The sequence below is a fragment of the Baudoinia panamericana genome (assembly GCF_000338955.1).
Source record: "Baudoinia panamericana UAMH 10762 unplaced genomic scaffold BAUCOscaffold_14, whole genome shotgun sequence".
NCBI classification, from domain to species: domain Eukaryota; kingdom Fungi; phylum Ascomycota; class Dothideomycetes; order Mycosphaerellales; family Teratosphaeriaceae; genus Baudoinia; species Baudoinia panamericana.
Genome location: NW_006911270.1, coordinates 508189 through 535915, shown reverse-complemented (window position 1 = coordinate 535915; position 27727 = coordinate 508189). Strand labels below are relative to the sequence as shown.

The following is a 27727-nucleotide window of genomic DNA, read 5'->3' as shown; positions in this document are numbered from 1 at the left end:
ACCGAAGACACCTACTTACATGGTAGAAGCTCTCTGTAGCATCGTCATGGCACCAAGGCTGTGCATTGGGAAGACGGCAGTCTTGCCGCCGCCGCCGCCTTGGATGGTCAGGGTTCATAACTGCGTTTGAGTGTCACTGCGTAAATGGCGAGCAATATGTGGACGTCGCTCGGTAGGGCGGCGAGAACGCTGTCCTTGGCGGATGCAAATCACTTGGGGATGGTGGAAGTCAATCGCAGATGGTACGGAATCGGTGGCTGAGCCACCTAGAGATGCTGGGTCTTCGAGCCCAGAAGTCCTCCTCCGCAACACGCGACTGTCTCTGATACCAGTGACAAGTGGCAGGCCTTGCGGCAGTCTTTGATGCTAGGTGATCATGTCGTCTAATATTGATGCAGAACGGTCCTTGTCGATTCGCGCACACTGGTCGGCCATCGTGGGAATGGCATGGTAAATGCGAGAGAGAATTACAAGCGGTTTTGTATGTCGGCGGTGGAACGGTCAGTGTATATGTGGGCTTCGATATAGAGCATAGTAATGGTGGTAATGGTGAGCTGAGCGAAGGAATGGAAGTGATCGGCTAAACTTCGTATTCCGCAGGGCTGTCCACGGAGCTGACTCCTGTCCGTGGCAAGCTCGCGCGTCTACCACCTGCCTGGTCTGCGAGCTGCACGTGACATATCACACTTACAGCTCATTACACTACACTACCTACAATCTGATCGGCAAGAGTCGTTGGAGATACCTGGAGAGTTCATCACACGCTGCACTGTTGCGAAACAGACAAGCCTGGTGCGCAACCAAGCTGCAACCACTGCAACGACAGCCATCATGGTATATCATACGAGCCGACGCCCAACAGGCCAAAGCTGTCACAACTAAACACATGACAGGCGCTCCGCATAGTCCCCACCGCCTCCCACCCAACACACACCCAGCCATCACTTGGTGCGCCCTCGGCACCTGGTGTCCACGACACCCTTCGCGCCAACCTCTCCCTCACCACACCCGCCCCGAAAGCCTCCGCCGCATCATCCAGCAGCGATGCACCAACATCGTTTCACCCCTTAGAGTCACGCCTCGGCCAATGGCGCGCACAGCAAGAAGCTCTCAAGATGGAGATGCTACGGCGACAGTTTGGCATTGCGGAGCCCGTCAAGCGGCAGATGGAGTTGGGCATAGTAAAGGCGGGCGAGTGGCGGCCTGGTCAGCTAGGTGCGGGAAGCGCGGGCGTGCATGCCGATATCCTGGCGGGAAGGGATACGGAGATTGGATGGGAGGATGTGTTCACGGGTGACGAGATGAGGGATGCGGTCGACTTTCACACGGAGATGGAAACCAGGATGGGGATGACTTGGTGAGGCGGGGAGGACTGTCCTGTATTGTATCCCGAGGAGTTCCTGCGAAGCACAGCTGACTCTCCAACCGATCGATATGTACGTTAATGGTAACTTTACAACAGCGTCGCGATAACTACCGTCGGCATTAAACCAAAGCCCATGAGGTCCATCTTCCACTAGATCAGCCACGACTCATACCACTGAGTCCACTGATGCCTGACTAGGACCCTCTCTCTGACCCCTTCCACTCCACGGCATACGAGGAGGTTCCGCATCGCACGACCGCATCGGCACCCGCGCCCAACCACCAACGCCGCACCCTCGGTGCCAACAAACGAAGGGACCCAGATTCTCCGTCTCACAACCCCGATGCGCAACCACCTCCTCAACCCAGCCACAAGGTATCTTCACGCAGTTGAGAATGTTGAACCCGCCATGTGTAGTATGCCACCAAACACCCGGCTCAACGCCGATGCCGTGGAAGGATGCCAGTACTTCGAAGTCGAGCATTTCACGGCAGCGCAATGGCGCTCCAACGAACCCGACGCTCATGCTCCATTCCAGCAACGGCGCAGAGCAGCACGGATCATTGTTCTCGAACCACAAGCAGATTGCGTCAACACCCGTGTCCTGGGGGCACGGTTCGAACTTCTTGCCCTCAGTCTAGCTAGTGAAATTGGTGAGCAAGTGGAATGCGGCGTGCACGCTCATGGCGCGCCGCAGAAGAGTACGGCGCTCGCTTTCCTGGAAGCGTCCGTGACGGTAACGTGGAGCGTAGAAGCGTGGCAGGAATCTTCCGCTGCCAGCAAGTGCATGTCGAGGCACTCTCCACGAATGTCTTTGTTTGACATGGTAAGAGCTAGATTTGGCGCATACTCCTGGAAGTCCGCCAGCTCGATGTCGTTCGGGGTGGTGGCAAGTGTCGGGTGAAAACAGAAATCGTAGAGAATGTTGCGAAGTTCCGGCCGGAGAGCCAGGAAGACTGACGTGTTGCGATTGGTGGTGGTTGAGGCTGCTGCCATCTCAGCGGTCCTTTCGATGCTTCCCAAGACCACGTGCGTTGCGTACGGATAGGAAAGAAGAGAAGAGGTAAGTTAAGAGCATCTATAAAAGTGAGAAGAAGCGAGAGGCTTAGTAGAATCGCTGACAGAGCGCTTTGCTGACTTACCGTGAATGTGAGGTTGTTGCGATCGTGTGTTTCATCGCGAGAAAGTAAGCTTCGACGGATTTGGCTATAAGGTACCATGCAATCTTAACTTCGCTGTGTTTGCACTCCTAGTTGACCAGGCCCGAACCATGAAAGCCGACTTGGACGAAGTGGGTCACAATCGTACTTCTGCCATCATCTAACGTTCCACCGCTCTGTATCGGCAGACTTGCGGCGAGCAGGATGCTATAAAGACTCCCATCTCCCCGTAGCTGCGCCCGGTCTGCTCTACAGTACATGCACACAGAGAGTCATGTTCAGTCGAAGTAACTGGAGCCTGTCGAAAGCGCTCGGAATCTTCCACCATTCTCGCGGCATACGTTCATGGCTCATATTCCAGTGCCGCAGCCGCGACGCTTTACGCCTCGGCGTCACGCTCGTTCATATCATACCGACACTGCCGGGCGACGTACATCAGTACAGCTCCTGAGCCAGGAGGAGATCGATCCTATCCGCGCCAACGCCTCTCAGCCTTGCTTGCACACAGCATGAGCATTTCTATGCAGTTGGGGACATGGAAGCCTCCGAGATTGCCTCCCTCAATGACCCGGAGACAGACATTTGCCTCAAATGTCAGTCTATCAAGACAGCCTTTCGCCGCCACCGACGAGGCGGGGCTCTCCGACCCTCCCCTTCGCGCAGAGGAAGTCGCTTCGCCCATGGGCGCGGCGCGTTCGACATTGAAAGCCCAGTGAAAGATGACGGCGCAGCGGGACGCAGCCGCAGAGTCCGTATCGTCGCAGCTCAAGTGCAGAGCATGGCAATAGCGATTCAGGCAGATATCCTCGAACCGAATGATAACCTCTTGGAGACTACTGAGAGCCGCTGGCACTAGCTTTGCCGACTCGAGGAAGGCCTCCAATCCGTGCTTCTGACACGTGCCCTTGTCAGCCTGATGTGAATTCTGCGAGCTTGGCAAAAGTCTTTCGCTGCTGTGCGAAAGAGGCTCACACTTTCGGCACGTATGGCCCGGTTGACGAGGGTTAGCGCACTGCTGGGACCATGTTCCAAAAGCGTCGATATCTCCATGTCTTCCGGGGTGGTGGCGTGTCCAGCATAGAAAATGAGCTCGTAGATGTTGTTGCGCAGTTGTGGATGAAGGTCGCTGAATAGGAAGGGCTGCTCTATCGTCTTCTCATCTGCAATTGCTTGAAGCATCTTTCTCACGCGGTTTTTGCTCGCCATATCGTTGTTCGAAAGTCGTGGAGATGGTGGAGAGACCAACACCGAATGTTTGAGAAAGGGCAGGAAACTTCGAGTGGGATTAGCGGGATGGTGGTCGTGCCTTCCCTTTTTGTCCTACGCCGTGACCTTTGCGTTGCCAGCATTCCGTTCACTTGAAGTCTTTGCGTTGCGCGGGAGCGAGTCCGCAGAGCATGCAAGCTGGCGAGAAACGAATCTTGCACTCCGTGAAACCCTGCAGTGATGGGAAGGTGTTCGACCTACCTAAAGCCCTTCGAAGCCTTTCTCCAACCTAGCACTCACTCATACCACCATTGCTGGACTTCGATGATTTGGCCACATCCACATGACACACGACCAAGAATGATGGATGTTGAAGATTTGACGCTTTCCTTCAGCCGCGCGCGGAAGCTGCATCGGAAATTCGCAGACAAGGTCAATACAACTCCGAAGAGACCCTCAGCAGTCAGACGGAGACTCAGAGCGTCTCAATGACGTTACTCAAGTCCTTCAACCCATGCCGCTCCTCACCTTTCGTGCGTGCCTCCAGCCTTGCTCACGCTTCCGCTCCTTCCCCAGTTCTCGCTCTTGCCTTATCTCTGGCTCTTCTTCCTGCAGGTTACATTCATCCTCCCTAACACGTGGATCCTAATTAGGCGGCAGCTACACTATCTACGCATCGGGCGACCCTTGGTGTACACAACCAACGCACAGAATGACTCGCTGCGCTTGACGCGGTCGAGCCCTCCGCGGGCACCATCCTGACTGCGTCGCTGCAAACCATCCGTCGCTAAACCTTTGAAGATCGCGTCATGCTTGATTGCGATCGTGTGCTTGAGTCGGCCTGGTCTTCCCTTTCCACAGAAGAAGAGGAACCACAATGCTTCATCCCGGCGGTGAGAGCGTGACGCCGATTCCCAAGACGAAATCTAACACTTCAATGAGTCGTAGGAGCCGTATTCACGTCCGCATAGATGCTGTCGGTTGACCAATCAATCGTCATAATCTCAATCTTATTAAAGATGTGCGGCACGTTTTGTGCGAGTGCCATCAATTCGTGGCGTGTATCACCCTCGAGAATGCTGCCAGTGATACTAAGGTGCCATCCATTAGCCTGACGGCAAAGCGTTGTTGCCATTTTCGTGTCCTGTCTCTCCTTACGAGGTGGCAGAAGCTTAGTAAGGTTCGCATTTGCTTCGAGTGAAGTATAACCTTCACTGTCTTGTAGGTCATCCACGTTAGTGGTGTCCTGCAGGTATGTTACGAAGTCATCTGCCCAAAGCGAGTAGTAAGATCGATAACTGTGCCGGCGCTATACGTTCGTCGTCCAAGTGGTCACCAAAGTAAGCTGCCGCGCAGTGCGACACACAGTGGACGAGTCCCTGATCTAAGGGGGGAGAGTGGAGGCTCGTGTGTGCGGATCTTGAACCGACATATGGTCCGGTGCACGGTGGTAGGATCCAGTGGCAGATCATAGCATGATCATCATGAAGCACCCGCTACTGCGCTTTGCGTCGCATCCCACTAGTACACCTACGGCGCAGAGACTGTGCGTCTTTAGACGCTATCAGCAACCGTGTAGCTCATCCGGGCCGTCTTGAGGCTCCAACCAGTGCAAAGTGGAGGTCGGCTGCTCGTGCCGGGGGCATGGGAGAACGCGAGGCTTTGGCGCTCATGCTTCCCTACTTCTGGATCCTGCTGAGGGTGACTTCGGCGTCACCATCGGCTTTCCGAAGCAAAGCGCATTTGGTGTTGCGCAACTTGGTCACCTAGCACTCGTGCTTGTTCGCCTCAAAGGATCACGCAACGACAGCCCACACCGCCTTCTCCAGTATCTCTGCCTCTGCGGATGCTCCCGCCTTTTGCGTGCTTGGCCGTGCCCTCCTCATCTTCACCAAAGTCGGCGGGTTTGACAGTCATGTGAACAATATTGGTCTGGTCGAGTTTGAAAGCGTAGTCTACAATCATGATATCAACGTCAGCTCGCAACATATATACATGACGGCTAAACTGTTTGCAGCGAGGAGCTTGAGCTCGCGATACGTACCACTCAGCATCTTCTTGTCATCGACCATCTTACCCCATATGATAAGCCTAATACTGCTAGGGCTTGCAGGTTTCGGCTCCCATTCCGTTCGCCAGTCGGTCCATATAAGCTCTTTCAACTTGTAACCGCTAAGCTGCATGGGGTCGAAAGAGCCATCTGCCTTCTTCGCAGTGGCATTGCGAGACGTGAGGTACTTCTCGTCAATCTTGTAGGGGTGTCTGGCGCCTGTCGTAAGTAGAAGTGTGATACTGAGAACAGGCTCGCTGGTTGCCGGTGGCGCAATGGTTCCATCAGTAGCCGGACCCAGTGCTTCCGACTGTTTCCGGATCATGGGAGCGGGAGTGAAGTCGTTGTCAATATCTGATGGCGACGATAATGCTGTTGTGGCGGGTATTGATGGTGCTGCTTCGACATGCGTAAAGGGAGGTTGTGCCATTGAGTTGGCTGGGTCAACGCGGTCGACAGGGTGTGGCTCGCTTGCCGATGATGGTGCGCCGGGTAGTGTGTCCATCTCTACGCCAGGTTGAGAATGCAATGTGGGCTGACTCCTTCCTACAGCAGTCGTGACGCTATGAACCTGTGAAGCCATTATATGTGTTGATTTGAATGATAAAACAAGCTGTTCGGAACGAGTGAAGCATACGGCCAGCGATTTGCCAGAGATGGCGGAAGAGACTATCTCCTAGGAAGTGCGGCTACAACGTTGGGATCGATGGCAAGTGTGGAGGATATACAGCAGCAAAGGTTGGTTTGACACCGGAGCAATCGGCAACTGTGGCTGAGGCGGTTAGATCACCCGAAGTCACGCAAGGCCAGCAAGCAGCAGGCGGGACTTGCGCGGCACGGGATGAGATGGATCTGGATGGCGCCGATCTTTGTAGTCCAACTCCATTGACGGACCACCTTATTACGACAATGCCGTTACTCATCGAATGTATAATGCAAGGAACGACAGAAACCCATTTACAACAGTTGCTGGGCCAGATCTCTTCGTCACTGAGCCAAAACTGGAAACGGAAGGACGGCCGCGGAGTGCTTGCTTTCTCCAGATTTTCCAAGATTGTAGTGTGGGGGAGATGGAACAGGATGACAAGGACAAGTGCTTGGCAGACGGTGGGAAGCTCGTGGCCGGCTACAGTGCTGAAGCCAACGGCAAACATTCTGTAAAGCGAGGTCACGAGGGTGAGTGGTCGCTGAAGATGATGCGTTGACCGTATATACAAGAGCATACTACGTTCCAGCAGGCGGCGACTGTGCTACTCTAGCTGCGCTTTGCCTTTCACTTTTTGCATGTATACCTGTCATGATCATGGCGTCGTGCGATACGAAAGAGATCCAGCTCCGCATGCCAAGATATACCTATGCCCGGCAAGCGAATAACATCAAGTTTAGCCAAGCGTGCAAGTAGTCGCCGCGTTGACCCAGCCTGTCAGCCTGTTGGCGATGTCGCTAGCATAGCAGTGCGTTGCGATGCCATCCTGCAAGAGGCCACTGCTCGCAATGCTGCCAGAGTTGTAGATGCGAGCAGCCTTGTAGTACTTGCTGACATCGCTAGCATTGGCCTCAGAAAGGGTTTGCACAAGCCCGTCGCCGGCTGCAGTACCCTCAGTGCCGTCTGTGATCATCTGGGTGATCTCGCTGCTAGGGCACGGGTTTTGGACGGTACCAGCGTCGTTGCAAGTGCCGGAGCCATCGTGGTCTTGCATGAGGCCGGGGTTGCGTACTCCCCAGTTGGTGGTGGGCGCACGAACACAACCCTTTGACTCTTGCATCACTACGGCGAGGATGAAGCGCTCATCGACTCCTGAAGCCGAGGAGACGGACTGAATCGCGGACTTCACGTCAGCGGACTCTTGATCCGAGTTGTTTGGCTCGCCGAATTGCGTGCACGAAATGGAAATGATCGGCAGGTTGGCGGTCCACATGGACTCAAAGTTGGTCCATGCAGACATACTGGGCCAGCCCTGAGCGGTGGTGCCGTCGCCGAGGTAAAGCGTGTATTTGTCGCCGAGACCACCAGAAGAGGAGGTCGAGGTGCTGCTTGCGCTAGACGAAGTGGTTGAGGCAGCTGATGTGGTAGTGGAAGACGAGGTCGAGGTGCTGCTTACGCTGGACGAAGTGGTGGAGACAGCTGACGTAGTGGAAGGCACAACTGTCGTGGAAGATGAGGTTGGAGCGGCTGAGCTGCTTGACGATGTGGAGGTGCTCGAGGTGCTCGATGTGCTCACAGGCGCTACGGTGGTGGAGGTAGACGTAGCGAAGGTGGTGGATGGCGAGGCGGACGACGAGGTGCTCGAGGTACTTGAGCTGGACGAGCTGGACGAGCTGGACGAGCTGGACGAGCTGGACGAGCTGGACGAGCTAGATGAAGCTGAAGCGCTTGTAGGCACAGCCGCAGAAGATGTGCTCGGGCTCGACGTTGCGGTCACGGTGTACATTTGCGTGGTCGAAGAGGTGAGCGTAACCCGCGTTGTCGACGTCGTGGTAGGAGCGGCCGCACTGCTGGTAGTAGAGGTCGTGGCGGGAGCAATAGCACTGGTGCTCGACTCTGCCGAGCTGCTGAAAGTGTGAGGCTGGCCAGAGAATGTCGGGTAGGGGTGATTCTTGTTGGCTTGATTCACGGAGGAAGAGTCGGACGAGCTCGTAGAGCTGGATGGAGTCGCGGTCACGGTGACCGAACCAAGACCGAGAGTGACAGTGCCTGTGCCAAGAATGCCAGTGGCATTACCACTGCAGGTACCGAAGGCAGACTGGCAACCAGCAAGACAGTAAGCCTCGCTGGCTCCACACCAGCCCCATTGACTGCAGCAGAAGCCCGGCGCGCAGGTGTTGCCACTGTCGCCGCCGCAGGAACCATCAGTAGTCTGCGCACGAAGAGCGAGGTGAAGGCGCGGGTGTAGGTGACCAGCAGCATGAGGAGCCGCAGCGGTCAAGGCCGTGAGGCCGGTCAAAGCGAGAATGGTGAACGAGTGCATTGTGACTGTCGAGTCTGAGTAAACAGCGCTGCTGTTCTATTTGTTCGTTAGAAGTGAGTGTGGGTAGTTCGCGACAAGTGAGTGACAAGTGCGTATCGACTAGCGACAGCAAGGGGGTGAATGAATGGACGTTCTGAACGAGAGAACGAAGGAGTGCCTGCCTATGTGCAACAACGAGGAGCGTGAGTAACAACAAACATCTTCCGCGAGAGGGAGGAGGCGGCCTTTTTCAACGACCCTCCCCTGCTCCAACACCGGTGCGCACTCCAACCCCAGCGCAAACGGTGCAGCAGGCGCAGGAACGGCGCCAGAATGCCGACAGCTTAACATGGACCAGGGGCATAGCAGAGTCTAGGGCGCTGCAGTGGTTCCCCGAAGAAGTAGCCTGAAGTGCAATGTGGCCAATGGCAAAGGCTAGCCTGGACTTTCTGCAAGCGGCTGCAGTGTGACAAGAGCGGAGCCTGGTGAGCAAAAGTTTGCAACCGCGCCAAGGTGGTAGCTGCAGATCTGGACAGGAAAGCGGCCATGTTTTAGATGCAGTCAAGCTGGCCAATCGGCTAGCGTCCGTCCCTGATGGCCGCAGTTGTGGCGGTCGAAGCATGCGGTTTCACCAACTTCAGGCCCTGGGCTGTCATTCCGGCGAGCTGACTGTGCTGGTCAGCGCTGCGCGAGTAACCTCAATTCACCCGAGCATCCAGTAGAAGAGCTAGTCATACGTAAGACTTTTTTTCACGGTACGAAGGATTCCGACTCCACATATCTACGCGAAGTCGAGCCGTCATCGAAGCCGGCGCGACTGGGACCTGCATAATGCAGCAGAGCTAAGGCCTAGCTGCTGCCGCTCTTTTAGCCCGACAGCTCTCGACAGCAGCAGTGCAAACTTGACTCGTTAGCCTGAAGAGTGTCGAGATGACTGGCTACAGCGTACTCGAGCTTAATACCTCAACCGCAGAAAGCTGCATTATAGCGCTTTTCGTTGTCTCAGTACCAAATACTCCTCGTTCGGTGGTGCGGTATGCTCAATTGGCCCTCCGTTCGCTCGCGCTCTTTGGTGAGATCGTACAAAAAGAAGTCTATCAACACCGCGTTCACTGCCGCCTGGGGTTGCAAGCGTAGGATCTCGCAACGAATGAGCTCTACCGCCCAAATGCTACAGCCTCGAAGCTGAACTTCCCAGCTGTGCCCAGGCGGGATTTGCTTCCCGTCGCGGATGTGGTAGAGTAACGACGGACTGTACGACAGCACGCCGAGAGTATACAGCATTTGTGGTACCCGGTAGTCTGCCTAACATCAGTATACCGATTTGGGCCCAATGGCATCCAGTTGACGTTACGTACCTGCAAACATCGTCAAGGTATCTATGTCTTGAAACTCGCCATAACCTGCACCATTGAATGCGGCCCAAAGGTCTGCACCGAAAATCTGCGCTCGTTTGAAGAAGCGTACTTTCCGGCCATGAAATTGGGTCTCGTCGCAGAAGCATGCAAAATGTCTGGCAAGCAGATTCACCAACTTGCCGGCTGAACGATCGGCCTTGTCAATTAGGCATAGAACTGACTGGTCTCGACTGAAAGACTCGGCATTCTTGCTCTGTCGATCACTTTGAGCCCCATCTTGATTGATCGGCAATGCTGCAGCTTCGACTGCAGACTGGTGAACAACGACCTCCTCCGGGTCTGCTATGGACTGCATTGGAATGTCGTTGTCTAGCACCGGCATGGTAACGACGGTAGTTGTTTGGTCTGCCTTTACACTGACATGAGACAGTCGTTCATAATCAAAGTCGGCAGCAAAAAAAGCGTCGTGCTGCTGCTCGCTGGCTATTTCCAAGCGTTCGGTCGCTTCCTTTCCGTGAGCTCCTCCGACACGGTGCGCTTGGCCTGGATGAGTGCGATTGACAGATAGGTCAGGGCAGCTGGTGAGAACAGCCTCCACCACCATCTCTGGTACATCTTCGGGTCCACCGAAGCTCTATCGGGTCAGTACAGCTCTGGAGAGCAAGCCTTACACGGGCCTACCTTGTGCAGAACATCGGCTGCCTCACGCAGGACAGCGATGCGCTCACTCAGCAACGGGATATCCTCGCTAGTGGCACTTCTAAAGACATGCTTGAAAGCCTCGTCAGAAGCTTGCGAGCTCCGCCAGTATCGCGGTGTGGTAATTGGGATGCCTTCGTCTAGTGCTCGATGCAGGCAGGCCAGTAGGCTGTTGTACCCCGTCCACCGTCTCCCCTTGTAGTCAACCTGGAAGCGCTGGTCATCTGATAGCTTGGACCAGAAACTGATCCTTCGTCAGCGCCACGGGTTACATAATACATAACCTCCGTCGCTCATACGAGAAGTTGAGAAGGTCCATAGTGAAGATGAAGTTGATCGTGTCAAGTTCTGAAAAGCCTTCGCCCGCTTTTGGGTGAAGTTCCACCTGACTCCAGGCTTCGGTAGAATAGGCTCGTTCCTGCATCATCTTCCAGATGTTTGAAGCTGCAGACTTGGTGCCATACATGTCAATCGAAACGTCAATGGCATCACTGTAGATGTGTTCCGCATCTGCCAGCACGCCTTGTGACCATCAGCCAATGCCATAGCGGGCGAATTACGGAGATAGAGAGACGTGCAATCTTGCAGGCGAGATAGTGGAAAGGTCGGACCGTAGCCTACCTGTCTGGCTTGACACTTCGTCCGAGCGGTTGGAAGGGATGCCCAAGCTCTGGCGGAGGAGCTGCAGTAGCTCAGGATCCGCCTCATCGTCGCTCATCTTCGCAGCGATGTGGTTGACGCAGCGATGAGAGAGGAGGTGGTGATTTACTCCTAGCACCCTCGCACCTCATTGGCGTCTCGGCCGAACAAGTTGCGGCCTAAGGATCGAACCTCGCTTCTGAAGAGTTGCATCACGATCGAAGTGAATGCGAGTCAATGTTTGCATTGTCTTTCTGAACTCCTTCTTCTCTGCCTGCAACCTCTTTAAATTACATCTCCAGCTCCATCGGCTCGGCGGCGCCATACACCATAAAAGAGACACTATGCGCGCCGCCTTGTACCCTCGACACCGCTAAACGCTCCCTACCACTACCCTCATTCGGTCATTACAAGAGCTCTATGGTCAGGCTCACTTCACAGTGAAAGAACGCCAAGCCCACACTCTCTACATCCCTCAATAAGTGCCGACCATCCCCATAGAAGCGAAACCTACAACATCACACTCACACTTCGACGACATGCAGCGACGCGATCGTGGCCTGGCGCAGTCGCTAGGCCTACCACTCACAAAGCGCGTCAAAGAAAGCCGCGTGCTTCTGGTCGGTGCCGGCGGTATTGGATGTGAGGTGCTTAAGAACTTGGTATGCTGTGGCTTTGGCAGCCTTGCGAGCAAGAATGGCACCAGGAATGGTACACTGGAGACACCGGAGACCGAAACGGCAGCGGTGGCATATCGCAAGCCGGGAATAGTCGTGATTGACCTGGATACCATCGACCTTAGCAACCTCAATCGGCAGTTCCTCTTCCGGAAGCAGCACATCAAGAAGCCCAAAGCCTCCGTCGCGAAAGAAACTGCGTCGCAATTCAATCCTTCCGTCAACATCGAGGCGCATCACGCGAGCATATTTGACAGCCAATACGATGTCGAGTTCTTTAAGAGCTTCGATCTTGTCTTCAACGCGCTGGACAATCTGGCTGCGAGACGGCACGTGAACCGAATGTGTCTTGCGGCCGACGTACCTCTGATCGAAAGCGGCACGACTGGGTTCAATGGGCAGGTGCAAGCGATTAAGAAGGGCGTCACAGAATGCTATGACTGCAATCCGAAACCTGTGCAGAAGAGCTTCCCAATTTGCACAATCCGCTCGACACCCTCCCAGCCAATTCATTGCATTGTCTGGGCGAAGTCGTACCTCTTCCCGGAGTTGTTTGGCACAAGCGAAGAGGACTCCGCTGTTGTTGCCGTCACGGAAGGCGACAACGCGGAGGAGGTGGCCAAGCTGAGGGAGGAAGCTGAGGCGTTGAAGAAGATACGACGAATTATGGGCAAAAGCGAGTTCGCACAAGAGGTGTTCAACAAGGTCTTTCATGAGGATATTGAGCGCTTACGGAGCATGAGCGAGATGTGGCAGTCAAGGCAAGCACCGGAGTCACTCCGCTTCGACGACCTAGTAGCGGGCATTGACGCAGAGATTGTCCAGCGCGGCCAGGCTCTCGCTGTGCGAGACCAAGCAGTCTGGAGCCTACACGACAACTTATCAGTCTTCTGCTACGCACTCGACACGCTCAGCAGTCGGGTCCAAGCAGGAGAGTCAGTCATAGAATTCGACAAGGACGACAAGGACACGCTAGACTTCGTGGCATCGGCGGCGAACTTGCGATCGCATGTTTTCGGCATACCGTTGCATAGCGAATGGGAGATCAAGCAGATGGCAGGCAACATAATTCCGGCAATTGCGACGTCAAACGCGCTTACGGCGAGTTTGTGCGTGCTCGAAGCGTTCAAGATCTTGCGAAGCCTGCCACAGGAGCAGAACGGCTTGAGCAAGCCCACTGCAAATAACCACCTACCAACGACAACGCACAGCACAATTGGTGGCAAGAGTGAGAGCGTGTTGGGCGGCTCGAAGCTTGTCTTCCTAACATCGCGTAATACGGAACGTATGATAACGGTTCAGAACCTGTCACAGCCGAACCGTGAATGTCCAGTGTGTTCACCTGTGTATGCGAAGCTGCAACTTCCGGCAAACGGCAACACGACGCTGCAGGAGCTAGTCGACGTGCTGAAAGCGACAGTTGGCTATGAAGACTTCTCCATAACCACTGACATGGGTGTGATCTTCGACCCTGACCTGGACGACAACCTTGCGAAGCCGTTAGGGGAATACATTGGCGCAGCAAACAGCTTCATCACGGTGACAGATGATAGTGACGCGCCAAAAGTCGACCTGGTGCTCAGTATCGTGGAGTCACTAGACACCACCACCGCAGAGGAGCCCCCACGGCTAATGCCGCCAAAACTGTCGCTTCCACCGAAACCGCCGAAGGCACCCGAGACCAACCGTGATGCGATGGACAGTAATGGCGTTCGATTGGCGGTCGCCGCTGGCGTCGGCCTCAAGCGCAAGCGCGAAGCTGAAGCAGAGGTGGAAGGCGCGGTCAAGCGTGCCAAGGCCGCCAAGGAGGCTGCGATCGAAGTCATAGACGACGGCGGCGCCATTGTACTTGACGACTGAGATGAGGTACAGTTCGTCAAGTATGTGCTTCTGTACACCATTGTGACAGCGAACGGAGTTTGGGCGCGGATGGCGGGAAGATACCACATGTATGGGCTCTGCCCTGTTGATCCTTGGAGCGCCTTCAGACCGGCGATGCCAAGTGAGATCTATACAATCAATAATGAATGACTGTGCATATTTACCTACTGCGCCAGGTGCTTGTTATCTGACCGACGATACGGTTGCGCCACTTCTGGCCTGCACTACCTCTTTCTCACCTCCCCTGACTCCTCGCATGTAGCCTCCAACCCGTTTCAAATATCGATCGCATCTACTTCGATGGACACAGTATCATCCATTCCATCCATCTCCAGCCAAGCTTCCACTCTCGCTTCGTTTACTTCGTCAATGGCAGTCACTCGAATATTTGCACTAGCCTGCCGCATTCGTCTTTTCGCAGTCTCTACAAGGCTTTGCAGTCTACTCGCTTCCCTTGTCAGGGAGCAGGTGAGTCAGACCAAGCGCGCAGTCTCATCGTCAGTGCTTGGCCGTGGACCGTGGGAAGACGATGGGCGTGGTTCCTCTTCGGTCAACTGGATCGGACCGGCGCGTTCTTTGGTTTCGTGGAAATGCTCGGCTTGCGCATTCTCGGGCGCTTCGTCGAACTCTGCAACCGGAGTATAAGTCCCGGTCCGTTGAACGAATCGGCTAAGCGTGCCGTGGCAGTGCGGGCAAGTTCCTGGGCGCATGAACAGATTTGGCATCTCACGGATGGCCAAGTAGGCATGAATGCCGCTGTAAGCCTTGCGTTAGTGAACACCCTTGTATTTGAGCTGAGATCGAGCCGCCAGGCGGGGAGGAAGTTTCGTACAGGCTACACATCATTGGCACCGTACCATACGCGCCGACCATGGTTGTTGAAGCACCAGTAGGAAGACCAATTGTATGACCTGCGGGGGCCTTTCGCCAGGTTGATCCATCCCGGAACAAGAATGGCAAACAGAAAGGCCGTGCAACAAAGGTCCATATACAAGTTGCCGAGTTGCGACTTAGCCTTACCAGAGACGTGGACAATGCCTGCTGCGGCGCTGAAACTCATTGGTATGATGCCGAGCACCGGGCAGAGGTAGTGAGATGTTATGCCATGTGGAAAAGAAGAAACGCGACTGCAGGGAACCAAATCAGGATGGTCAGCAAGCGGAGAGTGCGGTCGGTGCCATGCTCCATGGGAGGCATGATAGTGGTGGCTCTGACGAATGGCTGGAGTATGCGCTGATACAAAGGACTAAACGTTCCTCCCTGGCTGTAGAAGGTTTGAGATCCGTTCCAATGAGATGCTCTGGGACATACAGTACAGTAGAACGAGATGTACCTACATATACTGCTCCTAATGGCGCTGCCTAATATGTGGTAGATCTCTAGGTTGGCACAGAGAGATCATTCATCCAGGCTCCGATATGCCGAACCCTTGATTGGACTTGGGCTTGATCCATTTCCACTTGGCTCTGGGCCGAGAGCCTAGCGTCCGCGGACTGTTCTGGCTTGCGCAACGGTTTGGTGCCTAAGGCACAGAATAATCGTGCTGCGGGTAGGCTGCTGGTGAACGTCAAGATGCCTCAGATTTGCACGCGTGAGACGTCTTCAAAGCTCCAGCCGGAGCGTGTATCCCTGTCCAGAAATATCCGGAACACTTTCTTACCCTCTTCCCCAAGGGAGAAGTGGGCTGAGCAGCAGGGGCAAGACGCCTTCAAGAACGCTTGCCGATGATGGGTCGGTGCATCTGATACATATTTCTGCTTTCTGCTCTTTCCGAGATTCAATCGCATGTGAGAGACTGGCATCAAAGCCTGAGATGCAGTGCTGGGTGGAAGAGTTCAGCAAACCCGTCTCCCGCCTCATGTCGAACCCTTCGCCGGAGACGCTATCGGATATTTATCCACACGAGGGTGCTGACAGTCACACGCGTGTCGGCGTAAATAAGCGAATAAGTTCTGCTTGACAATGGACACAATCTGCCAGCCACGGTAAGTTTGGGATGGGCGATGGGTAGGCCTATATCTTGCGGCCTTGCCGCTAACGATCGTATCCACAAGGCATGCACTGCAGTGATTTACAAGGTATGCAGCGATTGTTGTCGACACCCGGCTTCGGGGCGCTTGGGGTGCCGTTGGCGAGCCGGCTAAAGTGCTCCTTATTTGGCGCCAAAATGCATGCTGACGTGTAGTGTCAGTATCTCGATGAGACACTCAAGCACCCTCGAGCTATCATCCAGATTCGCAGTCTGCGATCACCGTTCATGGTTCGCGTCGTGCAGCCGGGACTGACGCGCATCTGCCACACCCACAGCATATCGCGCATGTATCGGACGCTTAGGCTAGGAGGCTGGTCATATATCCAGGTAGTCCGCCGCCCAGACAAGTTCCAGGCACAGTGAATCTGGGAAGTCCATGTCTGCAATGTCGCGCGCGTCTTTGTTCTTCTCGTTGTAGTACATGTACTTCACGATCGTTTCCAGCAAGATAGCACTAGACGTTGGTTAGCGTATGTTGTCGCCTCGCCCAGGTCTCGGCCAGCTTACTGGAAATTGTCGAACCGTATCACTCCGGTTTTGCTCTCCAGGAAGCCGTCTGTCAAGCTCCGTTAGTCGTTCATCATCGCGGCCATGGTGCGGTCGCATTGGTACTGACTGGCTGGGTCGAGCATTCGCCGGATCGCGGGTGAAATGCAAGCCGCTGATCTCTGAACGACGTAGGAATAGCCGTCGGATGAGACAAGTGTGACATAGTCTGCTTGCTCGGCCATTTTACGATCTATGTAATGTCGAACGTACAGGTTGTGGTCTGCAAGTAGCCTTCACGAAAACGGCACGCTAATTTTGAACGACTCGAACGCTGACTAAGCAAATGTTCAGCTTGTGGGCAGCTATGACAAACATGCTCTGCACTTCAAGCCCCCCAACTCGTGGGACAATACAAGCCGCCAAGTGCTCGCTGGCCCTGCTCGACTTTCTCTCCTGGTCCTCCTGCTATCTCACCATGTCGCTCGGGGAGACCGCGGCTCATTCCATTTTGAGGGTTACGCCACAGTCTGTTGAGCAAAACAGAACTCTCGATCGAAACTTGGCTTCCCAACGTTCCACCTGCACTTCACGGCAGGGACCTGCTCATATCGCGCGGCTGATTTTGGTGGATATGACGATCTTAACACTCTGATCCGTGTTCATAGGAACAACACCGCTTCACCCATCCGCCAAAGGGTTCGCATGCACCACAACCCTCTGAATCTTAATCGGCTGCTGTGGCCTATTCTTTACATCCACACCGACCGCCTCCATAGCATCTAGCGTCTCCCACCCCTCCAATACCCGTCCGAAGACAGTGTTCTTCCCATCCAAATGCGGAGCCCCAGCAAACGTTATGAAGAATTGACACCCGTTCGTGTTAGGTCCCTTGTTCGCCATGCTGACGATGCCGCGAGCGTTGTGCCTTAGGGTAGGTTGGATTTCGTCCTCGAACACGCCGGTTTCCGTGGGGTAGATGGAGATGTTAGATTTTGGTGTGGCTTCAGCAGGAGAGCCCCCTTGTATCATGAAGTTCGGAATGCTGCGATGGAACGGCGAGTTATTGTAGGCTGAGCTGGCGCAAAGGGCGAGGAAGTTATAAGTCGTGCGCGGGCAGGCTGTGCAGAAGAGTTCAAGCTTGAGGGGCCCATGGGTGGTGTGGAGAGTGACTGCCATGATGGATTTATGAACTGAACCCAGTCAAGCACTAGATTTTGAATTTACTGTCATGTCGCATACTCTTGCCACATTGTCCGCTTCCTGTATATACACAATCTAAAACCGCCATTGAGGGAGCCATGACTCGTAGTCCTTCACCAGCCACGATCAACATGTGACACACAAGCAGGCCTGCAGGGTCCACTCGGGCCATGGTGTAAGCCACGCCGACCCAGCGCAACGGCCAACGGCGTCGTCGAGGCGAGCCTGTTCTCCGAGCACATACCACTCGCATACATCAGCCAGTCTTACACGTCCGATCCCGAAGCATACGATTGGGAGCATTGCCATTGTCACGACTGCAGCATAGCATAAGGTACAGAGATATCAGACTCTCGGGATACACAAAGCTTATAGGCGACCCGGCTCCGCAGCACAGCTACAACCAACACCCTACCTACTGAGACCGATGACGACTATCTGAAAGCTGTTACAACGCCATACTACCACTATAACACACTTCGAAACAACGTGAAGCGCTTACTTTCGCTTTATACTGGCGACCCGCCAAGGACGATCGTGCGCAAACAGTCACCCAAGCGCCAGCGTAAGCGCAAACAGCAGGCAACCATACCAAGCTCATTCACTACATCGTCGCCATACAGCATCGTTCCTGACGGCGCCCTCCCAATGTCATAGCGCCAATGTGCGCCGACGCCCGTCTCCGCAGACCGCCAAGCGGAGCAGTACCATTCCCACACCACACTACCTTGCGCCGACGTAGTCATTACCATGGCTGCCTCCGTTCGCGTTGCCGGCCCGCCCAATAGCAACTTCCTTGTTGGCTACCCTGGCATTTCCGCCACTCTGCCACGAATAGAAGGGCGTGTCGAGATCCGGCCAGCCGCAGGCGTGTCCGCTCCCGTCAATGTCTCGCTCGTGACCGTCTCGCTACAACGCCGGGAAAGCATCAACCCGGCCGCAGAGAGCATGATACGATCACAATTAAGCTCAGCGCGAAAGGAGATGGTGGACATTGTCGGCAAAGAGATGCTCTTATTCCGCTGTCCGCAAGGCCGAGAAAGCGAAAGCGTACTGATCATGGACCTGCCGTTCGTCATCTTCATCCCCTTTGGACGCGGCGGAGAAGAGATAGCGCGAAGAGTTCCTCCTGCGTCGCTACAGCTCGACAAGCGGACAGCAGAGACGTGGTACGAGATCGTGGTCACGGTGCAGCATTCGCATGCCGAACAGCGCAAGTACGCCTTTCCCGTCCCCATCTCGCGCTATGACACCCTTAGCACGTTCGGGATGTACAACCGCCCGGAATCTGCAGAGCGCGTTTCCGATCACCTCGTGAGTCTAGGCATTACCCTACCACGATGGAGTTACGGACCGTTAGATCCTGTTTCGGTCTTCATAAAGCTCTCGCCGAACCCGGATTGGTTGAGCAAGGCGAAGAAAGTTACCATTCAGTCCATTACGGTGGGCATCGAGGAGGAAGTGATCTACAACCACGAAGGCGACGAGCCAAAGCGGAGTGTCAGAGTCTTGGCGAAGCATAATCAGAGCGTCGGAGTCAGGATGCCGGAGGCTGGGTACTGTACGAATCTGGGACTGGTCTTTCCGAGCAGAGAGTTGCGGGATGGAGAGGGCGTACTGCCGAGAGGGAAACGCGAATTCCCCATGTACGCGGTCTCGGGCTTCACGACCACGGGGACGCTTTACAAGATTGAGTACTATCTTACGGTCAAGGTAACGATTCGCCTTACAGCCATGGTTTCTACTGGCCTCTAAATCTATCCTTGCTAACTTTTGCCAGGCCAAAATGTCGTCCGCACGCGACATTATACTCCGGCAACCCATTGTCGTCTGTCCGTTTGACCATGCGGGCTGCAAGGAGGAAATGGAAGCCATTGAGCAGGCCGCGAGAGATGCGGCGCATATCAGTCAAGATAACCCGATGTTGCCTGCAGCGACGATCTTGAAGGCGGGTGACCCGGCGGGACTCAGGGCGCTGGGCGTGACGGAAGTCGGGAGGTTGAAGAAACCACTGATTGAGTGAGTGAGCGATCATCGCCACGCATTACTGGAACGATACTCGATGCGTCATTTAATGATGATTACCTGCTTTCTGCCTGGTGCGGAGAGCTGTGCGGCAATACGAAGGCTGCAAGCGACTTGTGAGAGGTTGACGAACGATGATCGACAGCTTGACCTCGGATGCCAACTCACTCCAAGGCGACGGAGAAGTCAGACCGTGAAATACAGGACGGGCACTCGGCACCGGCGGCCAGTTAGTGATTGGCTCCCGACGCGAACGTCAGGGTCAGCGGATATCTTTGGGCAAGCATTACTGTTCCATTTGCCGCCCGGAGACGAAGAGGACGACATCACCTACAGCGGACGATGTCGACGAAGTGAAGTGAGATACAATACCCATTCCGCATTGCGGGCGTTCTGGGCCACAGGGAGAAGATCGGCTTGGGGGTGTTTGGGCGTGCGTGAAGGTTGATGCCGGAGCACGACGCATCTCATGGGAGCCTGGCATTGTTGCAAGGGATTTACAGTGCACGAGGAGTCGTGGCAGACGCCCACAATCAGCCGAGCAAGCTTGTAGCATGGCGTTGGCCTCTGTAGTGCTATTGTCATAGAGACGATTGGTATGCCAGCCAATGAATTTCTCCACAAAGACGTGGACTTTTAGCTTTCCGTCAGCACCGAAGAGTTGTATGGATAGGTTCAATAAGAAAGAAGCATCACTGGGATCCTGCTGTCTCACAACGTTGTAAAGAGTGTGGTTGAGTGGCTGTCGTCGTGCCCTGCTCGTGCTACTTCCGCTCTAGCAATTGTTGTGGTGCGCCGCTGCAGACAACCGTCACAGCCGTCACCCCTGCTCCTGCATGCCATGCCGGGCCGTTGGTGCGCTCTTCCCCACTTTCATTGCCTCAGACCTGCACCTTGGAACAGAGCGAGCTCGATTACCAATTCAACCTCCAGACCAACATACACTCTGCGCCTCGCCAGCTTGCGTCAGTCAATGTGACGGTGCAGTTGCGAGGATTATTCATTGTTCTCCATCAAAGCCGACCTCAGCGTTAACGGCACTCGGGCAATGTGAGCCGGCTCTACGCAACGCCTCCTCGCTATCGGCAGCGCCACAGGGAAGGCCTATCAACCACAACTGACTCTCGTTGCACCGACACAAAGTCTCCCTTGTAGGGGGTGGTAGCGGCAACAGCGACCACCAATACGACTGTTCCTTGACCCATCCAGATAAACCTATGCAGCGACAATAGCGCCTCTAGCCGGCGTGCGAGCGGCATACGATCACTAGCATTGTCGCATAGCGGAGCGGACATTGGCTCCGCTGCATGCGACGCTGGCAATGACAGCTCTTGCAGCCAAACGTAACAACTCCACCGCCACCAGCAACATGCCCGCCGGCGAAGGCAAGCGCACCTTCTCCGGACTAAGCCTCAACGCGAACGCCAAGGTCAACTCATCCGCAGGCCAGAAGATCAAGAACTTCTTCCGCATCAACAGCAAGAACGACGGCTCTCAAACCGGCTCCGAGACAGGCTCACAGAAGGATGGCCTCGCTCCGACTTCAGAACCAGCAGCCGGTACACGCACGCCTTCATCCCAGCACACGAAGAGCAGTCTCCGCAACAGTCGCTTCATTCCACATCTCGGCCGGCAAAGAAGCACCACGGTAGCGTCAGAAGGCAACCCGCTTGATGATGGCATGAGCCCAACAGCACATGTCAACCCGTACTTCCAACATCAAGGCCCGCCGGCAATACGACACCACAATGACACTAGCGTCCCGCCTTCACCCCCGGACACTCCTCAGACGCCGAAGAAGGGTGCAGACAAGGACGCAGTTGCGGCAGGGAAGGAGGAGTTGGCCAGGAAGCTGCGAAGGGTAGCCAGCGCGCCCAACGCGCAAGGTCTCTTCAGCAGCAAGAACAAGTCCGACAGCCGGCCTCAAACAGCGGAAACGAAGAACTCGCCGAAGCTGAACGGTTTGGCAGCGCATCATAGCAATGCGAGTACGCTGAGTATGGTCGAGACCGTACCGCAGGATAATGTCGAGAACCTACTACCCGTGCCCGGCATCAATGGCGCCATCAGTCCTGGGAAGTTGAGGAATAGTATTGCTTTTCGACGGACCTACAGCAGTAATAGCATCAAGGTGCGAAATGTGGAGGTGGGACCGGGCAGTTTCGACAAGATCAAGTTAATCGGGAAGGGTGATGTGGGGAAGGTGTATTTAGTACGGGAAAAGAAGAGTTCGAGGCTGTATGCCATGAAAGGTAAGTTACGCTGCAAGCTCGGTTTTGGGAAGATCTTTAGTGTAACGTGATGCTGATGTTGGCGTAGTGCTGTCGAAGAAAGAGATGATCAAGCGCAACAAGATCAAGCGGGCGCTGGCTGAGCAGGAGATTCTGGCCACGTCGAATCACCCGTTCATCGTCACGCTTTACCACAGCTTCCAATCTGAGGACCATCTGTACCTGTGTATGGAGTATTGCAGTGGAGGCGAGTTCTTCCGCGCACTGCAGACGAGACCGAACAAGTGTGTGGACGAGGACGCGGCGCGGTTCTATGCTGCCGAGGTGACGGCGGCGCTGGAGTACTTGCACTTGATGGGCTTCATTTACCGAGATCTCAAGCCTGAAAGTGAGCAAAGCACTTTTTCACGACGAAACGGAAACTGTGCACATGCTGACTTCGCTGAAATCCAGACATCCTCCTTCACCAATCCGGCCACATCATGCTCTCCGACTTCGACCTCTCCAAACAATCCGATCCCGGCGGCGCGCCCGCCATGATCCTCGCCAGCGGCAACGGCAGCACCTCCTCCGGCCGTGGCGGCTTCGGCATCTCCTCCAACCCACACCCTACAAACTTACCCACCATCGACACCAAGTCCTGCATCGCGCCCAACTTCCGCACCAACAGTTTCGTCGGCACGGAGGAGTACATCGCTCCTGAAGTGATTAAGGGTTGCGGACATACGAGCGCGGTGGATTGGTGGACGCTGGGGATCTTAATATATGAGATGTTGTTCGGTACGACGCCGTTCAAGGGCAAGAACCGGAATGCGACTTTTGCGAACATCTTGAGGGATGAGGTGCCGTTTCCCGAGGGTAGTGGGGGACCACAAGTTAGCAAGTAAGTTCGCCTCCATACTACGGGACAAGAAGGAATGGTTGTGACTGACTTCGTTCGCGCACAGCCTTTGCAAGTCTCTCATCCGCAAACTCCTCATCAAAGACGAACTGCGCCGTCTCGGCTCTCGCGCGGGCGCCTCAGACGTCAAAGCCCACCCCTTCTTCCGGACGACCTCATGGGCGTTATTGCGGCATATGAAGCCGCCCATCATCCCCAACGCGGGCCGCGGCATCGACACCGTCAATTTCCGAAACGTAAAGGAAAGCCAGAGCGTTGATCTGGGAAGTGGCGAGGGGTTGAAGAATGGTGCGGTCAAGGCAGGCGGTCCAGGGTTTGTGAACCTGCCGGCAAGCAAGATGAAGGGTGTGCCGCTCGATAGTGGATTGGCTACGCCGGGGGGCGAGATTGCGGATCCGTTTGAGGAGTTCAATAGTGTCACGTTGCATCATGATGGGGATGACATTGTGGAGGGCGAGGCGGAGGGGGGGCGATAGGGTGCCTATGCTTATGTTGAGCGCAGTATGGTAATGGAGGACGTTGAAACGCTTGTTCCACCAACGAAAGGTGGGACACGGAGGGGAAGGATGAGGCGCGTGGCGGAACAACGTTCCCTGAACGAGACGTGCGCGCGGCGCATCCGTGGGGGTTACAATGGTTGATTGTGCATGGCGATGGAGGTGGGAGGCGCACACTTGGGCTTTCGAGACGTGAAAGGGAGGTCTTTCACTGCTGAGAACGAGCGAAAAAGGCGTCCTTTACTGGAGTGAGGGAAGGTGTTGATAGGATGCAAGGCAGAGGAGTCATCGATCCCAAATTGCTTCATTGTTCGCTCTCCCTAACTGTGCTGTGAAGCGCACGTGAGAGCGCGTTTCCTCGAACGCGCTAAACTTCGACGTCAACCTTTCAAGTTGCGCTCAACATATTGCGGATCCACGTACGCGCTTGATGTGTGCTGAGGACATTACAGCACCGAGCGACAAGGATGAGGGCTGTTGAATACACACGGTCCCCGATGATCACATTCTAATACATGATGGACGCCGCTCAACCTCGCGCCACGGCTCCTTCCCATGCTCAGGGCGGGGGTGAAGCAGAACCGACACCGCTCGAGCAAGACGTGCTGAACGAGTACGCGAAGCTCGTCGGCAACCTCGACAACGTGTGTCTCCCCTTCAATACTCATTCACACGAATATACTCACAGCGTATTGTCGTACAGCTCTCCAGCATCCTCGCGGAGCTGGCGGCAAACCCCTCGGTGGAGATTCTGGATGCTTTGCGCGGGTTAGAGCGCAAGACGACGACCGTTTTCACGCTGCTAAAGGCGAGTGTGTATAGTATTGTGCTGCAGCAGGAGATCTATGGGGAGGATGAGCAGCAGCAAGGGGGGTCATGATGTGCGTGCTTCAGGCGTTGGGGCCAGTGATGACTGGTAAATGTGCGATGAACTACCCATCGACGGTGCGTGAGATTTGCATGGTTTTCCGTCACTAGTCAAACACCAATCTAAGATTACAGATGCTGTACAAGCAGAATCGACATTAATACGGCTTGTATGCTCCACTCGACGCTCCAACCCATCGCTCCTAGCCTCGAGATGCCCTTACGCCGCGCTAATCCAACAGTATCATACACTGACGCGCGCATGCTGTCTTCTTCTGCCGCTAGGCTTTGCCAATTTCTGTACTGTTACGCCAGTCTGCCATCCCACACAAGCTATAAAGCTCATCGCAGCGCAGCAGCCGCCGGTCCTGAGCGCGCCTTATCGACTAGATCCGCCGGGAAGACCTTATGCTTCGGCACCGGCGGAGCTCCACCGTTCATCTCATTCTCAGGCTGCGCTACCTGCTCCCTCCTCTTCCTAGCCAGGTACGGTGACATACCAACTACATTCCCCTGCGGCAGTCTCGCCCGTATACCATCGTCCGCCGGGTCGGGCGAGCCGAAGTAGAAGGGATACGTCTGTCCGCTTGCAATCGCCGCCGGCTCGTAGAAGGTCGGAGGGTGCACCCACCACTGCTCCGTCCGCTTGATACCTTCAGGCGTGACGTACTCTTTGTTGTCGCCGTCTGTGCCTTCGAATTTGCGTGCGGTGAAGCGGGTCGGCAATATGGACTCTGTGGCATTCGGCTGCAGTTTCGAGACAAACTCGGCGATCGCCCATTGAGTCTTTGCCCCAGTCCGTCCGGGGAGTTCCTCTTCGGCGATCTCTGCGTAGCCGCCTTGCACTGGGACGAAGTGTCTCGCAGGCAGTACCTCAATGTCGATGATCGGCAAAGTCCGATGGAAGATATGGTGGTTGTGGATCTCTCGTGTAATCTCCTCGTGCCTGATCTCGTGCACGTTCTGTATGACAGTCTCATGCACGACAGCGGGTGCCCATGACTCGTGGAGAGTGGTATCCTCGGTCTTGGAAAGATCCACGATGCCATCAAGATTGATGTCTTTGTCAGCCACAGTCGCTGCTTGTGCAGCAGGCCGGTTCGAACGGCCAGCCTCCCGTCGTGTAACTCTGTCGTTCTCCAGCCCGTCAGCGAACTCATCCGACGGCCGGGCAGGCAACGGCTTGTCCAAGCTTGTACGTGTGGCGTACGGTTGCTCCAAATCACGACTCTGCTGCGGACTGCGCGAAGACAAGACTGGACTCTTCGTGCGAGCAGCATCAGACGACCGCCGCAAGTCACTGACATCATGTTTGTGTGACAGACTACGCGAGGAGATGGGCGAGACTGGTGAGCCTGGCTCGTCCGCACGATAGTCCATTGACGCTTTCTTCTTAATCTTGAGTGGCGTTGGCAAGTCGCTCAAAGAGCCAAGCACCGGCTTCTCATGCTGTACACCGTTCCAATCCGCTGATTCGTTCGAGTAGCGCGGGCCTTCCGGCATCGAAGACTTCACGTTCGACGGCAATGCACCGTTTGTGGCTCCACTCTGTGGTCGTGCTGCTTTCGTCGCCGCAGTTTGACCGTTCGATGGGATCGTAGCCATGATAGTGTCCTCAACAGGCCGCTTCACTTCAGACTTGCGTGGTTTGCGCGGGATGGTGCCACGGTCGACCATGTCTCCACGCTGCGAAGTCGTAGGCTCAGGGTCAGACAAGGTAAGATGCCGGAGATCAGCGGAAAGATCCGTGGGATGAGCGACATTTGGAAGGCGCAAATCTTGCTCTGGCTGCACCGCCCGTGTAGGACGCCCTCGCTGCATCATGTCTGCACTTTGCTCAAGCTGCGTCCTTTCGGTAGACTGCTTGAGCTGTGTTGCTGCAGTAGTTTGTGCTGGCTGCACCGATCTTATAGCCGCCGCGCTGGCCGCAGCAGTTGCGGCCGAAGTGGTCTCTGCTGAGATAGCTGGGTCTATAGTGGTAGAGATTCCGCGACTTCGGGATCTGGTAGGAAAGCCTGTTGGCGAACAGTCAGCTCCAAACCACGATACCTGCACCGCCTTGGCCAACGCATCGGGCGAGCATGTGGAAGGCAGGTATTCGTACCTGTGCCGTGCAAGACATCACGCAACGAGTTCCGCGAGAGCCTCCGATGTAGACTACTCTGCGCTCCAGATGTGGGTGAAGCAGGGGCTGCAGGGGTTGCATCTTCCCGCTTCGTGCCGCTCTCATGCTTGTGGAACAGCTTGTGCAAGCGCTCGCGTGGACTCTTCGACATGCTGAGCCAACCTCTGGCAGCTAACAACAACACGACTGAGCTGCTGGGTTTGTGGTGTTCTTTGCGGATCAAGCTTCCACCTGCTCTGCAATCGGGCCGCTACCGGTTGGTATACGGCGAAGTTCTACGGACTCCGTACAACGGTGGCGCGTGCTGTGACAGCCAGCCAGCCCTGCGTCACGACTCACAAGCCCCTCCCCTTTCAGATGGTCCTCCACCGGCCGGACCCAGTCGTCATAGGCCACGTGTGCTTAGCTTCTTTGTGATGTCGTATCCGCTACAGTGAACTCCCGAGGAGCACGACTACACCTCGACTCGAGCTGGGCACATCACTAGCCACAGAATGATTCTTTCTAGAAGCTCAGCGCGCTGCCAAGACACCATGACGCGGTGCACGCGTAGTGGCGCTGTGGCTACTATTCGCAGAGCAATCAATTTCCCGCGTTTGGACGGCTCGGGAGCAGTAGATCGCAAAAGACGACGCTCTCATAGGGTGGCACAGCAGCAATGCGCGGGACCAGCTTTGAGCTCTCTCGCCTGATCGCGGAAGAGAAGTAAACACTGACGTCAGGCGCTCAACAGCTTCATTGCACATCGAAGCATTGCTTGCTACATCGTACAATTAATGCATGCCATTGACCAATATCACTAGCCTACTGTACCTACACCCACATTCGATGTATGTAGACCTTCCGCCTCAACTCAAGCCTTGTGGCTCATCGATCAAGGCCGGGGTTGTTTTAGATCCAAATCGCCGGAAAACCGCGTTAATGTACCCATGTCGTCGATTGGGGGTGCGATAAGCTCCGCTGCAGCTCGGCCCGCTGTGGCTTGCAAAGCAACAACAACGAACGTCGACCTTGTGATGACCGGGTAACATCGTGGAGAGACTGCAGGGTTTAACACAAGTGCAGTGGAGCAAGTTTGCGGGTTCATGGCTGCGTTGCAACATACGGTTTGTGGTCGCGAGAGTCGACAGCCTCCTAGTAAGTCCATTGTGAGCCTTGGATCGACACCCGCGCCATACAGTGGACATTTCGGTATGGGCCGAAGAATTTCCATAGAACCTGTTCGGCCACGATGCTCGTCAGTGAACGTGGGCCTGTAGTGCGACGATCGCTTCTACACGCCGGCATCGCTAAGCTAGGCTAAGCTAGGCTGCGCGTCAAAGGAAAGGGCAGGTTGTGCGCACGATGATCTCACACTGAACGAAGGTGCACCGTGA

General features: G+C 55.2%; 15 protein-coding genes across 15 annotated transcripts; 6 read left to right on the top strand and 9 right to left on the bottom strand.

Moving 5' to 3' along the window:
* Positions 1-644: 644 nt before the first annotated feature.
* BAUCODRAFT_38906 (uncharacterized protein) lies at positions 645-1513 on the top strand. The gene is made up of 2 exons (XM_007682723.1): positions 645-834; positions 894-1513. Exons 1-2 carry the CDS (start codon positions 832-834, stop codon positions 1359-1361), a joined length of 471 nt encoding a protein of 156 aa, XP_007680913.1. The 5' UTR covers positions 645-831; the 3' UTR covers positions 1362-1513.
* Positions 1514-1535: 22 nt separating this feature from the next.
* BAUCODRAFT_303627 (uncharacterized protein) lies at positions 1536-2535 on the top strand. The gene has a single exon (XM_007683017.1). It carries the CDS (start codon positions 1710-1712, stop codon positions 2268-2270), a length of 561 nt encoding a protein of 186 aa, XP_007681207.1. The 5' UTR covers positions 1536-1709; the 3' UTR covers positions 2271-2535.
* A 460-nt stretch (positions 2536-2995) lies between these two features.
* BAUCODRAFT_28019 (uncharacterized protein) lies at positions 2996-3732 on the bottom strand (the record flags this gene model as incomplete). The annotated part of the gene is made up of 2 exons (XM_007682662.1): positions 2996-3451; positions 3499-3732. 2 exons carry the CDS (start codon positions 3730-3732, stop codon positions 2996-2998), a joined length of 690 nt encoding a protein of 229 aa, XP_007680852.1.
* A 1788-nt stretch (positions 3733-5520) lies between these two features.
* Positions 5521-6287, bottom strand: BAUCODRAFT_152142 (uncharacterized protein; the record flags this gene model as incomplete). Its single annotated transcript, XM_007683016.1, has 2 exons — positions 5521-5687; positions 5777-6287. 2 exons carry the CDS (start codon positions 6285-6287, stop codon positions 5521-5523), a joined length of 678 nt encoding a protein of 225 aa, XP_007681206.1.
* Positions 6288-7170: 883 nt separating this feature from the next.
* On the bottom strand, positions 7171-7770 carry BAUCODRAFT_49760 (uncharacterized protein; the record flags this gene model as incomplete). Its single annotated transcript, XM_007682790.1, has 1 exon — positions 7171-7770. A coding segment is annotated over one exon (600 nt), but the record flags the coding sequence as incomplete, so codon positions are not given.
* Positions 7771-9732: 1962 nt separating this feature from the next.
* BAUCODRAFT_152140 (uncharacterized protein) lies at positions 9733-11505 on the bottom strand (the record flags this gene model as incomplete). Its single annotated transcript, XM_007683015.1, has 5 exons — positions 9733-10031; positions 10089-10722; positions 10770-11031; positions 11087-11309; positions 11409-11505. The coding sequence occupies 5 exons, from the start codon at positions 11503-11505 to the stop codon at positions 9733-9735; spliced, it is 1515 nt and encodes a 504-aa protein (XP_007681205.1).
* Positions 11506-11526: 21 nt separating this feature from the next.
* Positions 11527-14283, top strand: BAUCODRAFT_38897 (uncharacterized protein). Its single transcript, XM_007682722.1, has one exon. It carries the CDS (start codon positions 11966-11968, stop codon positions 13961-13963), a length of 1998 nt encoding a protein of 665 aa, XP_007680912.1. The 5' UTR covers positions 11527-11965; the 3' UTR covers positions 13964-14283.
* A 1977-nt stretch (positions 14284-16260) lies between these two features.
* BAUCODRAFT_303309 (uncharacterized protein) lies at positions 16261-17170 on the bottom strand. Its single transcript, XM_007683014.1, has 3 exons — positions 16633-17170; positions 16524-16572; positions 16261-16470 (listed from the first exon to the last, which is right to left on the bottom strand). Exons 1-3 carry the CDS (start codon positions 16745-16747, stop codon positions 16332-16334), a joined length of 303 nt encoding a protein of 100 aa, XP_007681204.1. The 5' UTR covers positions 16748-17170; the 3' UTR covers positions 16261-16331.
* Positions 17171-17183: 13 nt separating this feature from the next.
* BAUCODRAFT_152137 (uncharacterized protein) lies at positions 17184-17681 on the bottom strand (the record flags this gene model as incomplete). The annotated part of the gene is made up of 1 exon (XM_007683013.1): positions 17184-17681. The coding sequence occupies one exon, from the start codon at positions 17679-17681 to the stop codon at positions 17184-17186; it is 498 nt and encodes a 165-aa protein (XP_007681203.1).
* A 595-nt stretch (positions 17682-18276) lies between these two features.
* BAUCODRAFT_303236 (uncharacterized protein) lies at positions 18277-19872 on the top strand. The gene is made up of 2 exons (XM_007683012.1): positions 18277-19418; positions 19486-19872. Exons 1-2 carry the CDS (start codon positions 18456-18458, stop codon positions 19726-19728), a joined length of 1206 nt encoding a protein of 401 aa, XP_007681202.1. The 5' UTR covers positions 18277-18455; the 3' UTR covers positions 19729-19872.
* Positions 19873-20581: 709 nt separating this feature from the next.
* BAUCODRAFT_38892 (uncharacterized protein) lies at positions 20582-23680 on the top strand. Its single transcript, XM_007682721.1, has 4 exons — positions 20582-21982; positions 22050-22349; positions 22415-22844; positions 22909-23680. Exons 1-4 carry the CDS (start codon positions 21052-21054, stop codon positions 23336-23338), a joined length of 2091 nt encoding a protein of 696 aa, XP_007680911.1. The 5' UTR covers positions 20582-21051; the 3' UTR covers positions 23339-23680.
* Positions 23681-23877: 197 nt separating this feature from the next.
* BAUCODRAFT_28010 (uncharacterized protein) lies at positions 23878-24239 on the top strand (the record flags this gene model as incomplete). The annotated part of the gene is made up of 2 exons (XM_007682661.1): positions 23878-24003; positions 24063-24239. 2 exons carry the CDS (start codon positions 23878-23880, stop codon positions 24237-24239), a joined length of 303 nt encoding a protein of 100 aa, XP_007680851.1.
* A 191-nt stretch (positions 24240-24430) lies between these two features.
* On the bottom strand, positions 24431-26682 carry BAUCODRAFT_303189 (uncharacterized protein). The gene is made up of 3 exons (XM_007683011.1): positions 26331-26682; positions 25437-26241; positions 24431-25363 (listed from the first exon to the last, which is right to left on the bottom strand). The coding sequence occupies exons 1-3, from the start codon at positions 26500-26502 to the stop codon at positions 24730-24732; spliced, it is 1611 nt and encodes a 536-aa protein (XP_007681201.1). The 5' UTR covers positions 26503-26682; the 3' UTR covers positions 24431-24729.
* Positions 26683-27187, bottom strand: BAUCODRAFT_303169 (uncharacterized protein). The gene is made up of 2 exons (XM_007683010.1): positions 27169-27187; positions 26683-27111 (listed from the first exon to the last, which is right to left on the bottom strand). Exon 2 carries the CDS (start codon positions 27095-27097, stop codon positions 26864-26866), a length of 234 nt encoding a protein of 77 aa, XP_007681200.1. The 5' UTR covers positions 27098-27111; positions 27169-27187; the 3' UTR covers positions 26683-26863.
* Positions 27188-27225: 38 nt separating this feature from the next.
* BAUCODRAFT_126746 (uncharacterized protein) lies at positions 27226-27498 on the bottom strand (the record flags this gene model as incomplete). The annotated part of the gene is made up of 1 exon (XM_007683009.1): positions 27226-27498. One exon carries the CDS (start codon positions 27496-27498, stop codon positions 27226-27228), a length of 273 nt encoding a protein of 90 aa, XP_007681199.1.
* Between the last annotated feature and the right edge of the window lie 229 nt (positions 27499-27727).